Below are 14580 nucleotides of genomic sequence, written 5' to 3'. Positions count from 1 at the left end.
CAGTATACACTCACCATCTACACTGCTGGTGATCGCAATCACTTGGTGGCCCTCTGCGGTCCCTTCCATCGGCTGCGCAGCCTGGATATCATCTATAGTGACAAGGTAAAGTGACATATTACTACCCCTTGTTGTGTGTATAAAACATGTGTTCTGTTGGTGTGCTGGTACAAAACCTTACCTGTTGTACTCTCCTTCTTTATTTTTAGGTTGGAGGCCCTGTCTCTGCCTTCCTCATGTCTTCTCCTGGGATGGATTTCCTCTGAGTAAAAACAAGCAACATGTCAGCAAAACACACAAAATGTAATGGATCATGACAGTATATTAATAAAGCTACCTAGGGCATTGGACTCACTTCTTTTAATAATTCCACGAATTTTCTTGAGCTTGGCCTGCTCCTTGTGCTTCAGGTCCGACCACCGTTTTTGGAGCTGGTATTTGGACCTTCTTTTCCCAAACTTCTCCTTTATCTCCTTGCATACACGCTGCATAATAATTTCTTTTCTATAATTTGTCTTGGGGTATGTTTTTCTCGAACAATCGTAGTCCCTTCTATCCAGCATTTTGACCATCAGTTCCACCTCTGCAGATGACATGGCGGATGCGCGCGTCACTTTTTTCTCCTTGTTGTCAGCGATTTCTTTATCTGTTGTTATCAGTGCAGAATTGGAAAACAAAGGTTCTGTAGGTTCTGTACTGGCCTCCCCCATATGCGGTGGCGCCAGACCCTCCGACATGGCTCCTCGATGTCCCGTGTCTGTGTGACGCGAAGCACGTGCGTGGGGCGGAGATTCGTGTGCTCATCCAATCACTGTGTTTCAAGCCACGTTCAGCACGAAAGAATATTCCGTCGTTGCTGTTGGATTGATCGGAGCAGCGCAGCGAATTTTCCGGACTGTATCGACAATTATTTCGGTGAGTATTAACACAAAATGTGTAGTTTTCTATGACAGGGACTTCAATCTGTGGGCCATGGGTATGCTGGGGCTTGTAGTGACCGTGTATCCTATGTCCCACAGAGTTTCAACTCCTGTACTATAGCTACAGTATATCTAGTGTCCCACAGACTGAACACCTGTACATTAAATGGTTTATGGTGTAATAATATGCCTTTTTATTTTATTTTTTGGAACAGAAATTCAACCATGGCAGAAAAAAATGTCGAATTTATGAAGGACTTCATTGAGGCCTACAGGGATCAGAATTGTCTCTGGAATACCAAATCCAAAGACCATTCGAATCGGCAGAAGAGGCTATCTGCTCTGGAGGAGCTGGTGAGGGTGAGCCAGACCTACTACCCCACAGCAAATGTAGAGTGGGTCCGGACTCGGATCGCTAATATGAGGACCGTATTTAAAAAGGAACTAAATAAGGTGGAGTCCTCAAAGCGGTCTGGGGCAGGGGCAGACCAAGTCTATGTGCCCAGGCTGTGGTACTACGACCTGCTGGCCTTCACGGTGGACCAGGAGCTGCCCAGGGATTCGGTCAGCAACACTACAAGGAACCAGCCTGCCCCCTCCACCTCCGCGTGCAACCAAGAGCTTTCTGATGACACCATTTGCGGCACAGTAAGTAGACGTATTTTATTTTAAAAAAATTTTTTTAAACCAGATAAATATAACAGCAAGTACAGTATAAAAATTGTGAACATGTAAAATGAAAAGGGGGGGTATCGCCCCCTGCAACTGACCTCTCTGTTGGGCACAACAGAGAGGTCAGTTGCAGGGGGCGATACCCCCCCTTTTGGTTATACATCGTCAATTTGACCTTCTCTGTGGCCCTAATTCTGGTTCTTCTCAGTGGTGGAGGTATACTGTTATCCGCCTGAGAACACAGTGATCAATATTCAGACATCGCAAGTGCATTTACCACATTTTTTGTATTTGGAACTTTTGGTTGTCATTGGTAATCCCTGGTATCTACACTGTTGTAGTCTTTCTGGCGCGGATTATTGTAATATTTTTTGTTGTCTAAAATTAACGGAATAATATCATTCTGCCAATCCACAGCGCCAACACCAATAAAATACTGCATGTATTCATCCCTGTTAATTTAGCACGCATAGATGCATTTCTGGTGTTTAAATTAGTATTTGGTATGTCTGGTATCTAAATAATTAGTTTCCAGAGATGCCAGTCATAACGCCTCTTCAACTAGCTCACTTTCATCCATGGCAGCAACATGGTGGTGTATGGGCTGCGTTCTTCTGCGTAGATATAAAAATATATGGAAGTCTTAAAAATCGATAGTGATACATCATTGTCATCTTGTTTTGTTACAGCCATCGCTATTTGCCGAGGATGAATCTTCGGCATCGCTGGAGGTGGCATCACAGCTGCCTTCACCGGCCCTCTGCTCCACCCCCACACCAACCGCCACGACCAGCGCTGAACCGCAAACAAGCGCTCAACCTCCAGCAGAAGCGCCATCAAGAAGAGGGCGCAAAAGGCCGAGGCAGACTCCAGATGCTGCGGACGTGGCAACCACCAAGATCCTGGAGTCTGCCAACAGATTGATGACCATGGATGAGGATGATGCGGACCGGGTGGGGAGTGTATTAGCTGACAATTTGCGAAAGTTGGACCCGGCTACAAGGGTGGAGGTAGAGCGCATATTTTATGAGACGCTGTACCGGGCCCGTGTGGGGACTCTGTCCCGGCACACACGTCTCACCGATGAGACCCCTCTGCCTAGGGTTGAATTTCAACCCATCAGCCCAGCTCCTATACCCCAACAAGCGGTATTTCACCCGGTGCAATATCCGCAGTATCAACATTTACAGCCACCAACTGGGCAAAGGCAGCACCAACCGGCAACGTTGGCTAATACGCTCCCACCAGGTCCACCTGGTGGCCCCTTCCAGAGTTTATTGGAAAGTCCATCTCCCTCCCAACCACCGATGGATACAGGGGATTATGGGGTGGGACAAGTTTACCACCATATGTAAATATTTTATATAGTTTATTTAAGTGCATTATTGTTTTAAATATTTTTATGTTTAAGTATTTCTTTATTATTTATTTACTTGTTATTTATGTTATATTTTTTATAAGTTTATAAGTTAATAATTTATATAAAAATAAAAAATTCTGTAATCTAGTTGGTGTCCGTGTGAAAATATCATTTACCATGCAGGGTGACTATAGGGCACAGATATACATACGTACAAAGTACCAGGAGAAATTGGCATAGAAATAGGTGTGGTGGAGCAACTACTTGCTAGTACATAAACACCAGTACTGGGTACAGTCTGCACTCCAGGTGCCGTGGCATTGTGCCCTCCAGGAATGCCTGGCACCTGAGTACTACCACTCACTTGCCGTGATTCGGCCTCCACCTCCCCCTCCTTGCTGCAAGAAGACGCAGAGGACAACTTGTGCGGAACTGTGAGTATACAAATTTTATTGGCAAAATATGGATTATTACACACCAAAAAACAATATATTTACAATGACAAAAAGGTACATTTTTAAGCAATCATGTCATTCTGCCACTCCACAGCCCCAACACCATTGAAATAATTCAAGTACTCGTCTCTTGACAACTTTGCTTGCGTTGATGCATTTCTGGTGTTTAAATTAGTTGCCAAAGCTGTCAGACCAATAGGCTCGTCAACAACTTGGCTCTCATCCACTGTAGCCCCCAGTTGTTGTGTGTGCACCGCTTTTCTGCGCAGGTAGTTGTGCAGCACACAACAGGCCAGCACCACTTTGTCAATCTTATCTAGGCGCAGATTGATGGGACTGTGAAAAATTCTGAATTTATTACTCAGAATCCCAAACGCATTTTCAACCACTCGCCTGGCACGTGACAGGCGATAGTTAAAAATGCGTCGTTCCCTGTTCAGCGCCCTTTGTGGGTAGGGTTTAAGGACATTAGGGTGCAATGCAAAGGCCTCATCCGCCACAAAAACAAAGTTCAAACCGTGCTCATTTTCAGTCCGCTCTGGCAGATTCAGTTCATTTTTTTTCAGTTGGTCGTGGAAAAAGGTATTCTCCAGGGCTCCTCCATCTGAAACTCTACCATTTTTCCCAATGTCCACAAATACAAACTCGTATCGGGCATTAGCGATGGCCATTAGAACAATGCTGAAGAACCCCTTATAATTATAATAAAAAGATCCACTCTTTGCAGGGGGCATGATCCTGACGTGTTTGCCATCGATAGCTCCACCACAATTAGGGAAATTCCATAGATCACGGAAATCACGTGCAATATTTTGCCACTCCTCCTTGGTCGATGGAAACTGCAATATAAAAGTATATGCGTATTAATAATCTGTTTGGTTGATTTTAGACCCATCAGCCCTCCCCCATTGCAGCCTCAAAGCTATTACCCGCCTTATCAAAAAGACCCCCCACCCACTGGTGTAAAAGATTAAATCAACAGGCATTGTAAAGATATACATGTAGGGTACAGGTATGTGCACAGCTATACATATGGGGGACATGTATGTAATTTCCATATTTACCTTCATGTATTTGTCCTGAAGAACTTGGACGATGGCATCACAGGTGTCTGGTATTATCAACCCCAGCGCTTGAGATGAGATTGCGGTGGTGAATCTCAGGTCGGCAAGGGTCCTGCCTGTTGCCAGGTAACGCAGCGTTGCCACCAGTCTCTGCTCTGCAGAAATGGGCCTCCTGAAATAGGTGTCCTCTCTCTCTATTAAAGGGGTAACCAGTGTCAGCAGCTCCATAAAGGTAGCGTCATCCATACGGAGATAATTCCTGAAATCATCAGGATTGTTCTCCCGTATCTCCTTTAGCAATGGCATGTGGGAGAAGGTGTCTCTCCTCAGAAGCCAGTCTCTGGTCCAGCAGCTCCGATTCTTGGTCCTTTTTCTTTTTTTAATAGCCCGCAATCTAATGGCCATAGCAGCCAAAATGCACGCACGAGCCTTCCTTCTCCTCAAGCTCATGATTAAAAAGGCCCAAATGCACCGATAGACGAACGAACGTACGTATATCCAGTACAGCTAGCAATGATCTGAATAGTCACGGCTCTATTCACTGTACTACACGAACGATTCTTTGTTCCGTGATCACGCCTCGTTTTGGTATGCTCTTTTAAATCCAGCCCATTATGATAATGTTGTGTACATTTTTATCGTGCGAATAGCCAGAACGGGAGAGTGTGTACGGTGGTACAATCTTTTTCTTGCGATTGTTTGGACGGGAGTACATCGGACGTCGCAAGTACAATTGTACATATGTGTACGCGCAGATCGGTCGTATGTTTCGGACGGCCGAACGTGTATTCGGTCGATCGAACGGTCGCAAGAAAAATTAAATTGTACATATGTGTACCCAGCTTTATTCTGGGAGCACATTACCTGCAGTACTAACATGTAGCTCTGAGCTGGAAACGGTCAGTACTTCTCTAAGCTGTAAGAAGGTAATAAAAGCCTGGCACTAAATGAGGCCAGCTCTAGACAGGCACCTGTGAGGCCCATTGTAACAATGTATCCATAATTCTACCCACGTTCATTTTTTGAACAGATTTATTTGGATATATTTCCCCCAGCATAGACACATTTACAGAGAAAGTCATTTAACTGCGAGAGGAACAATGAAATACGTACTGTACATGGGTCAGATTACCAGAAACCAATCCCAGGGATAACTACTGTAAGTAGCTCCCACATTTAATTACAATGTCAGCAATTCTACCTGCCCCTGTACAGGTGATTTGTGTGCTTGCATATTCCCACTTGCAGAATCCAGCAGTCGTCACATATCCCTATTTTAATAAAGGTTTACGAATCTTTAAAGGACCTCATTACAGGTGGTTCCACATCCTTCCAATGAAAGAGGATGGATGACATTGTCAGTAGCAAGGAAACAGTCAGAGGATGTTGTACACCATAGAGAACACAGAATGACAGGGAGAATAATGGGAGCAGAAATGAAGGAACTACATGCCTGCTTTCCCAATATAGGTAACCTAGTGGAACAATACTTACTGCGTCCCATTTGGCATTCATCTTCTCTTTTTCAAATTTGGCAAACTCTCTTCTGTCATGAATGATCATAAGAAGTTTCCATATAAGCAGTAAAGCCAGCCCGATGAGGACAATTCCCGCAACCACACCAGCAACAATGGGAATGATGTCAGGACCACTAGGACATTCTGAAAATACATTAAATCACAATTAAAACATTACTCAGTGACCTTACAAACAAGGACACAAGCACAGTGCAAACAGTAATAAAAGTAGTAGTGCCCTGGTATAAGGGGTCACATGTTTGGTCTACACAATTTGTATAAAACACAGGAGGATTGTTACAATATAAACGTCTGGGTTGGTTGGTATGGGCAACACCACTGGTTCTGCAGTTACCTATGACACCGCAGTCAGTTTCTACTGTGCACAGTTACTATCTCTGCAGGTGTGCCAATGGGTGCTGAAGAACGCTCTAAAGGCCCCCATACACTAGGGCGACTTGTCCTTAGGACAAGTCGCCCCCGACTTCCCCCTGAGCTTCCCCGGGAGCTTGATTAGATTGGCACTTGATGTGCCATTTTTGGCATGTGATAAATCGTCTCGATTTATCACATGTAAAAAACCCGGGGAGCAGGGGGGGGGGGGGGGGGCCTACAGAGCAGAGCTGCTGGTGGGAGCAGGGGGGGCTGGGGACGCTGCGGGGGACACAGGCGGCATAGAGCCGGGAGCTGACAGTGCTAGAAAAAAAAACCTATACAATGAATGAGCAGCCTGTGATTGGCTGAGCGCTCTCTCAGCCAATTGCTGACTGGCTGAAAGAGCGCTCAGCCAATCACAGGCCGCCCATTCATTGTATGGGCTTTTTTTTTTTATTCCGTAATGACAGCTCCCGCCGGCTCCCCCTGCCCGGCTCTATGCCGCCTGTGTCCCCCGCATCGTCCCCAGCCCCCCCTGCTCCCTCTACCGCCGCGCATCGGATCTGAGGGGACATCAAAACTAGCCGATTTTGGTCCGATTTCAGCCAGATCCGACTGATCTGGCTGAAATCTGACCAAAATCGGCTAGTGTATGGGGGCCTTAACAGTCAGGATTCCTACATCAGAATCCTGGCTGTTAAATGCCCGACAGTAGGAATGCCCACTGATGGGGGCCATTCTCACTGGTGGGGGTCCACGATCCACATAGGAAGACTATAACCTGTGGCAAGTGCAGCCAGCCACTACCAAGGTGAGCCCACAATCTGCTTTGTAGCGCTTACCCCCCCCTGTCGGGAGTCCTGACAGTCGATATTCCGATGTCGGACAAATGCCACACCCGTGCCAATAAGGCTCTTGGGATGTGTGCAATTTAGAGTTACAATAGTAAATAAGATCTTACCTGGGTCTTTCACAACATGCACATGAACCTCTGTGTTTGCATGGACAGAGTAGGTGAAGTAGAACCAACAGTCATCCGCATCCTTCTCTTTGCAGTGGGTTAGAGCATCTTTCTGTCCGGGCTGGGGCAACTTATCACGACTGTCCACAATAGTGAAATTAAAATCTTTGCAATTATTGCAGGCTGGCTGCTTCTCTCCTTTAGGGAACGCAATGCACTGGACACATTCCCTTTTAAGAAATAAAAACAATTAGCACATAAGAACTGGCTAAAAATACAAAAACACCTTAAATCTGTTAAAATATAAAAAATAAAATAATAATAAAACAAGCCAAAATTTAACAAGCCAATGGGCTCAAGTAAAGGAAACTTCATAACAATTATTTGTATTGATCATAAACATTCGATGAAGGTCAGTTGTATATATTTTACATAAAGGGCGAGATGTAATATGGTGCGATTTTTTAGACATCTAAAATAAATCGCAAATGTGCAATATGACGGCCGGGGGATCTTGTATAAAAGTGTTCCCTGGCTGTGGCATTACATCACTGGTTGTTGGTGCCTGGAGCTGGTTCCAAAATACAGGGGAACCCTATTCTTTTGTCACCAGCATTTTTGGGAACCAGGACCAGCAAAAGAGCCCGGTGCTAGTTTCTTTTTTTTTTTTTTTTTAAATTAGATTTTTATTAGGTTTTTTTGCAAAACAGTTAAAGGGAGAGGGGTACAGAATGGTAGAAAGGGAAGGGTGGGGTGGTGGGGAATAGAGATACAAACATATGGTCATTTACATAGCATTGTCACAAGACATAGAGGAAACATTATATAAAACATCAAGGCTTAACTTCAGGGAGTGTCTATCGGGTCAATTGCACCAGGGGACCGGGTACCATAATGGTTAGGTTGTTGTAATATTCGCGTACAGTTAGTGAGGTCAAGTCAGCTAGGCACAAGCCTCTTGGGGAATTTTTAGGATGGCTGTTTGGTCACGGGTTTATTGTAATGGGTGAAGGGATCTATAGGTGCGCCAAGCGGACCAGTGTAGGGCCTGGTTGGGAGGGCTTCCAGTGAAGAGTAGACCTGCCGTTTCATATTCGTAGTGGGATTGGACCGCGTGTTTGACTGCTAATAAAGTGGGGACTTGGGGGGTACGCCAGTGTTGAGCGATCTGTGACCTGGTCGCTAATAATATGTGCCCCAACACATACCTATCAGATGGGGGGAGAGCCCCAAAATAAATATGTAGAAGTGCCAGTTTCGGTAGTGGGTGTACATAGTAGCCTAGGATGTCAGATATGAGGGTAAAAACTGCTTTCCAGAGGTGGGCAAGGGTAGGGCAGGACCAGAAGATATGGATGAGGGAGCCAACGCCCCCACAGTTACGCCAGCACATATTGGAGTGGGATGGCCAAATTGAATGAAGCCTGGCAGGGGTGAGATACAGCCGATGGAGCAGTTTATAGTACTGTTCAATATGAGATATACATTTTGACACATGGAAACAGTTATAGAACACTCCCTGCCATTCTTCATTTGATATTGAGCAGGTAAGATCAGATTCCCACTTCACTAAGACCTTCAATTTCTGAGGTGAGTGTAGGGCTATGATACACGAATACCACTTACTTATTCCACCCTTACTGTCATTTCTATAGAGTAGTTCTCTGATATATGTTGGGATTACATATATTTTATGGGGGGTTCGTGTCACGCTATGTAGCCAATGGCGAACTTGTAGAAATTTATAGAAATCTCTATGAGGTATGGTGAATTGGGATTGAAGCTGGCTAAACGTTAGGAGATTGCCATCCATGGTTGCTTCGTTAAGTGAGACCATGCCACCAGCTATCCAGGACTCTAGATTCAAATCCGGGATCAGAGACGCTAAACCTGCTAATGATAGATCAGGGGATGGGAGGTGAGCATTATCTATTTTGGATATCAATTCCAGCCAGGCTTTCCTTGCGGAGTGGACCACTACTGAGCGTGACAGTTGACATTGGCCTTCACCTTCTGGGAGCCAAAGGACATCGGTCAGAGGGAGGGGTGCAGTTAGTCCTATTTCTAGTCGAACCCATGTTTTGGGGTTGCTATCCACAAACCAAGTGCTAATGGGGGAAAGGATGCATGCTAATTGGTATAGGTGCAAGTCTGGGAGTGATAGACCGCCCTCTGATTTAGGGAGTGACATAGTAGAGCGAGCCAGTCTAGGTTTTTTCCCTTTCCAGACATATTTTATGAGGGCTGAGTTGAACTTAGTGATCAAGGCCTTAGGGAGCAGAATAGGGATTGTTCGAAACAGATACATCATTTTGGGAAGGACCATCATTTTCAGAGCAGCTATGCGACCCACCCATGAGACATGGTGCATCATCCAATCTGATAATAGCATGGAAATTTTGCGAAGAAGAGGGAGGTAGTTGGCGGATATTAGGTCTGAGACTTTCGGGGTAAGGTGGATTCCGAGATATTGCAGGCTTCTATCCTGCCAAGCGTAGCTATATTAGGTCTTCACTGATTGGAGAAGGGCAGAGGTAAAGTTAATTGGGAGGGCTTCTGTCTTGGAGGTGTTTAGTTTGTAGTATGAGACAGCGGAGTACTGCTCCAGAGTCACATGTAAGTGGCGTAGGGAGACATCCGGATTGGCTAATGTGAGCAAAACATCATCTGCAAATAAGCTAATTTTGTATTCGTTACCAAAAACTATGGGGCCCTGAATCAGCGTATTAGTTCGGATAGCTTCCGCGAGGGGTTCTATTGCCAAGGCGAAAACCAACGGGGATAATGGGCATCCCTGGCGTGTACCGTTGGTAATTTTAAATGGAGCAGAGAGGATGCCATTCACGTATACTCTGGCGGAGGGGTTGGAATACAGTGCTGAGATGGAGGAACGTGCTCTTCCCTCTATGCCCAATTTCCTCAAAACTGCATGGAGGTAGCCCCAGTGTAACCTATCAAAGGCCTTCTCTGCATCCAGCGAAAGCAACAAGAGCGCCTCCGGGGAAGCATCCAACAAATTGATGAGTCTCCTGGTGTTGTCCGGGGCCTGACGGCCTTGAACAAAGCATACCTGATCTGATGAGACTAATGAGGGGAGTAGGGGGCTGAGTCTGTTAGCGATCAACTTAGCATAGATCTTCACATCTGCGTTTAGAAGGGCTATTGGACGGTAGTTAGACACTAATGCTGGATTTTTCCCCTGTTTGGGAAATGCTACTATTCTGGCTTCCAGCATTTCAGAGGGGAATGAGCCCGCAACAGAAGCCTCATTAAAAACCGAGAGTAAAGTCGGCGACAAAACCTCTTGGAAGCAGGAGTAAAACTTGTTAATATACCCATCTGGGCCTGGAGCTTTACCTTGTGGTAAGCTTTTAATAACCTGTATGAGTTCTTTCTCTGTCCATGGAAGATCCAGGGCTTGGAGGTCGGGCATCTTTAAGTTAGGTAGGGATAGCTTACTTAAAAAAGAGTCTATATCTGAGGTGGTTGGTTGTGGCGTGTTAACGTCCTCTTTTAGATTATATAGATCAGAGTAGTAGTTGGCAAAGGCAGCCGCTATATCTGATGGGTCAGAGACCTTTACCCCTCTAGAGTTGGTTATCCCCTTCACTCTCTCTTTAGCTGTTTTTGCCCTCAGTTGCCTTGCCAATACTCTACCTGCTCTATCTCCTTGGGTATAGTACCTCTGCTTTAAACGGAATATATTCCTATGAACTTCTGTCAGAGCAATAATGTTCCATTCTTCCCTGGCTTTGAGGAGCTCTCTGTAGACCGTTTTATTGGACGGAGTGGATTTAAGCCTATTTTCTAAGTCCGCAAGTCTAGATTCAACTTCCTTTTGGCGAGCCTCTCTCTTTTTACGCAACTGCGCTGCCGCCTGGATGGCTGCACCCCTAGTTACCGCTTTAAGCGCGCACCAGTGTGTAAATACTGATGTGTCCATCGGGTCATTAGTGTCTAGATACGTGGTGATAGATTGGGCGATTATCTCTCTAGTTTCAGGATGTGTTAGGAGGTGTTCCCCTAAACGCCAGGGATTGGGTGGGGTTCTAATGGATTGGGGATCCCAGATCAGAAGGAGCGCAGAGTGATCGGACCATGCTATTGGCAGGATAGAAGCCTTACACATCTGTTGCAATGTCCACTTATCTGAGAATGCCATGTCGATTCTGGAAAACGACCCATGGACCGGAGAGTAGAATGTGAAGTCTCTATCTTTAGGATTTTTGGCTCTCCAGATGTCATATAAATCGTATTCATGGATAATGCGGCGAAAAGCCGCAGAGTTATCACATCTACTTCGGGCTTTCGAGGGGCGGAGCTTAGAGGATTTATCAATACTCGGATCAACCACCATATTAAAATCTCCTAACAGGAGCAGTTGGCCGGATAAGCAAGCTTGTAGAACATTACAGAACTTGCGGAAAAAGGGAACTTGTTTGGTGTTGGGGGCATAAACAGTGGCTATAGTGACAGGTCTATCCTGCAGTTTGCCTACCAAAATTAAGTACCTGCCGTCCTGATCTGAGAGCTGCTTAGTTACAGTGAGGTCACAGGAACTTGCCAGTAAAATAGCTACCCCAGCTTTTTTAGTTGGTCCATTGGACATATAACATGTGGGGAATTTATGATTAGAGAGTTTTGGGGGGGAGGAGGAAATGAAGTGGGTTTCCTGTAGGGCAACAATATGTGCCTTCAGCTTGGCAAAATGGGCGAGGGCTAGTCGGCGTTTGTTTGGTGAGTTTAAGTCTTTAACATTTAGCGAAAGTACCCTAACCATTGTCGAGTATGAGAAAGTTGCGTCTCAGGGCCGGCCTGTGGCAATATGACACAGCAACCTTGCAGATAGATACCCCTGCATACACATGAATACCAACATTTAACTTGATGTTTCTCTCTATTTTAATCTCGAGGAGGGGGTGGGGATGTGGGGTGGGGAATGGGAGGGGAAATAGGGTAGTTAGGTAAAAGAAAAAGCAAACAGAAATTGAAATTGCGCACCATATAGGAGCGTCTGTGGGCCACCGTAGATGGTAGCACATTGGGGGTAGTGGCGGCCAAGGGTGCCACCAATGCTCCACTTAGTATTCAGGGAACATAGTGAACCTCAAACATCTATGACCCCAAAGTCCCACCTCCTCCACTCAAATTTGTGAAGGGCGTTAGGACCGTAGGGTGTAGAGAGCTGGAGCCCATCCGGACCCAATAACCTAAACCATCGATTATAAAAAATTTTTTAGGTGGGCTTGTACCTTAACATTTAACAGACTGGCAACATATTGTGTAAAACATACCAAAAACATACCAGAAATAGTAACACATACGCTATACATACTGTTTCTAACTGGGAGCTGTAGGCCTCCTAGAGGAGAGAAAGCGGGTGGGGGAAGTGCACCTCCTGAGTCCTACCTATGGAAGATTCTAACTTAAGGCAAAACTACATATAGGGCTCAGAGGGCTTCCCCTAAATCAAACATACTGTCCAAAGGATATCATTTCTCAAGTCGCATCGGCCGCCATTGACCAATCTTGTGTCAATTTTGGCATAGGCCATCCTCCGCTCGGTGTCGCCTTCAAATTCCAGGAGGACAACAGTTGGGTGCCCTCAGTAGGGGAGGAGATTGATTATCAGACGAGAGGGCCGCATCATAACTAACGGGTAGGGAAGCCCCAGCGATAAGGTATATCTGCCTCCCGGAGGGCTCTGGTGATCGAGGTGAAAGACCGCCTGAGGGCCAGTGTGGCAGCAGAGAGGTCCCCGAAGATCTGTAGGTCACCCAGGATAGATTCGCTCTCGCCTGTCGATCTGGCCGCTTGGAGGATCCGGTCCTTGATGTGGTAGTAGTGCAAACGCATAAGAGTGTCTCTTGGTGCCTCCTTAGGTGCTGCTTTCGCCTTGGGGAGGCGATGGATACGATCAAGTAGGAAGTCCGTAATTTGAACTGTGGGAAGTAATTTTGAGAAGATATCTGTGGCAAATTGTGTAAGTTCAGAATTAGGTACCGATTCTGGGATTCCTCTTATTTTTAGGTTATTCCGACGGGATCGGTCCTCCAGATCTCCGACCTTGCTGCGAAGCATCGTAACTTCTACCTGGAGATCTTCATGGAGTGAGATGAGCTCATTATGGGATTTAACCACCTCCTCCAATTTGTTCTCTATATGGTCGGTGCGCTGGCCCAAGGCATCAACGGAATGTTGGCAGCTTTGCAGGGCCAACTTGAATTCTTGTGAGACATCCGTCTTGAAGGAGGCAAGTAGCTGTTTCATTGTGCCAACCGTCAGTGGGGCGTCGTCCGCCATCTCAGACATCGTTGATGGGGTTGTGGGGGGAGGGCCCGGGCGGTTGCTGTTAATGGGCGGAGGGTTTTGTGTTTTGTTAGGATGGGATTTGTCCGATGCACCAGGAGATGGAGATGACTGTTTGAAGAAGCTCACCGGAGGTACTTGGGAGGAACCTTTGTTGCGTTTAGCAGGCATCCCACCTGGAAAGGAGGGGGTGGACTCCCTATTGCCGTTTACAGTACAATAGAAGTATGTGATATAATGCCAGTGTGAAATAGGCCTGAGGTGTCACATTAGATTGGTAGGTAGGTGTGGAGCACCGGTGACATGAGGTGAGTCGTTACATAGCCAGATGGAGACAGTCTAGATCATGTCATATTTTCAGCAGGTATAGCATATATGTGGTCTAGTGATATAGTTTAGAGCCACCAGATGGAGCTGTGGAGCCCTGACTGTCACCAATGTGAGTACAGATGTTAACCACGTAGGCTCTGGTCAGGAAGCGACAGATGTGTGGAGATTGCAGGCCTTCTGTGGGGTATAAGCAGGACCTCTGGTAAGGGCCTGAGTGGATGATGGGAGTTGCTGTGGGGTCCAGCTGCGTATAAGGGGGGGAGAGTGTGCTGCAGAGACAGTGCTGTGCTCTGCCACACTCAAGATGGCCGCCGCCTCCGGAGCTGAGTGTGGGAGCCTTTGGTAGTGTGCTGTCAGGGCTCAGGAGGGAATAGACCCCCTGTAGAGTGCTGGCCAACCCCCAGATAAGGGCTGGCGTGTAGGCAGGCTTCCTGGATTACTCACCCCCTCTTTTGCGGTGCGCGCTCGCTGCGGAGCTCGCGGCGCGGCCACCTGTTTAAATTTAGGCCGCGGCTCCCGGTTCTCGGGTAGGCCGCAATCCGCGAGCAGCCGCGGACGGCTGCCCCGACTCCGCTGCCTCCCGCCGGTCGCTTCGCCTGCCTCCGGGGCCTGAGAGG

General features: G+C 46.6%; 1 protein-coding gene across 2 annotated transcripts in view; it reads right to left on the bottom strand.

Annotated features, from left to right (window-relative positions):
* The window catches only part of ITGB1 (integrin subunit beta 1), a 62782-nt gene that overhangs the window by 9656 nt on the left and 38546 nt on the right, over window positions 1–14580 (bottom strand). Inside the window, exons 14-16 of one of the 2 annotated variants that reach the window (XM_083188850.1) lie at window positions 7325–7554; window positions 5966–6132; window positions 3381–4246 (exon numbers count right to left, since the gene is read on the bottom strand). In XM_083188850.1, coding sequence (XP_083044976.1) covers window positions 3470–4246; window positions 5966–6132; window positions 7325–7554 — 1174 coding nt within the window. In that variant the 3' untranslated portion in view covers window positions 3381–3469. Of the gene's footprint in view, window positions 1–3380; window positions 4247–5965; window positions 6133–7324; window positions 7555–14580 lie in introns of those variants that run through there. The other variant, XM_083188851.1, reaches the window with a different exon arrangement.

This window comes from Crinia signifera, chromosome 5 (genome assembly GCF_055691185.1).
Source record: "Crinia signifera chromosome 5, ASM5569118v1, whole genome shotgun sequence".
NCBI classification, from domain to species: Eukaryota; Metazoa; Chordata; class Amphibia; order Anura; family Myobatrachidae; genus Crinia; species Crinia signifera.
The sequence above is the reverse complement of the archived record's forward strand: the minus strand, read 5'-3'. Positions and strand labels throughout refer to the sequence as shown.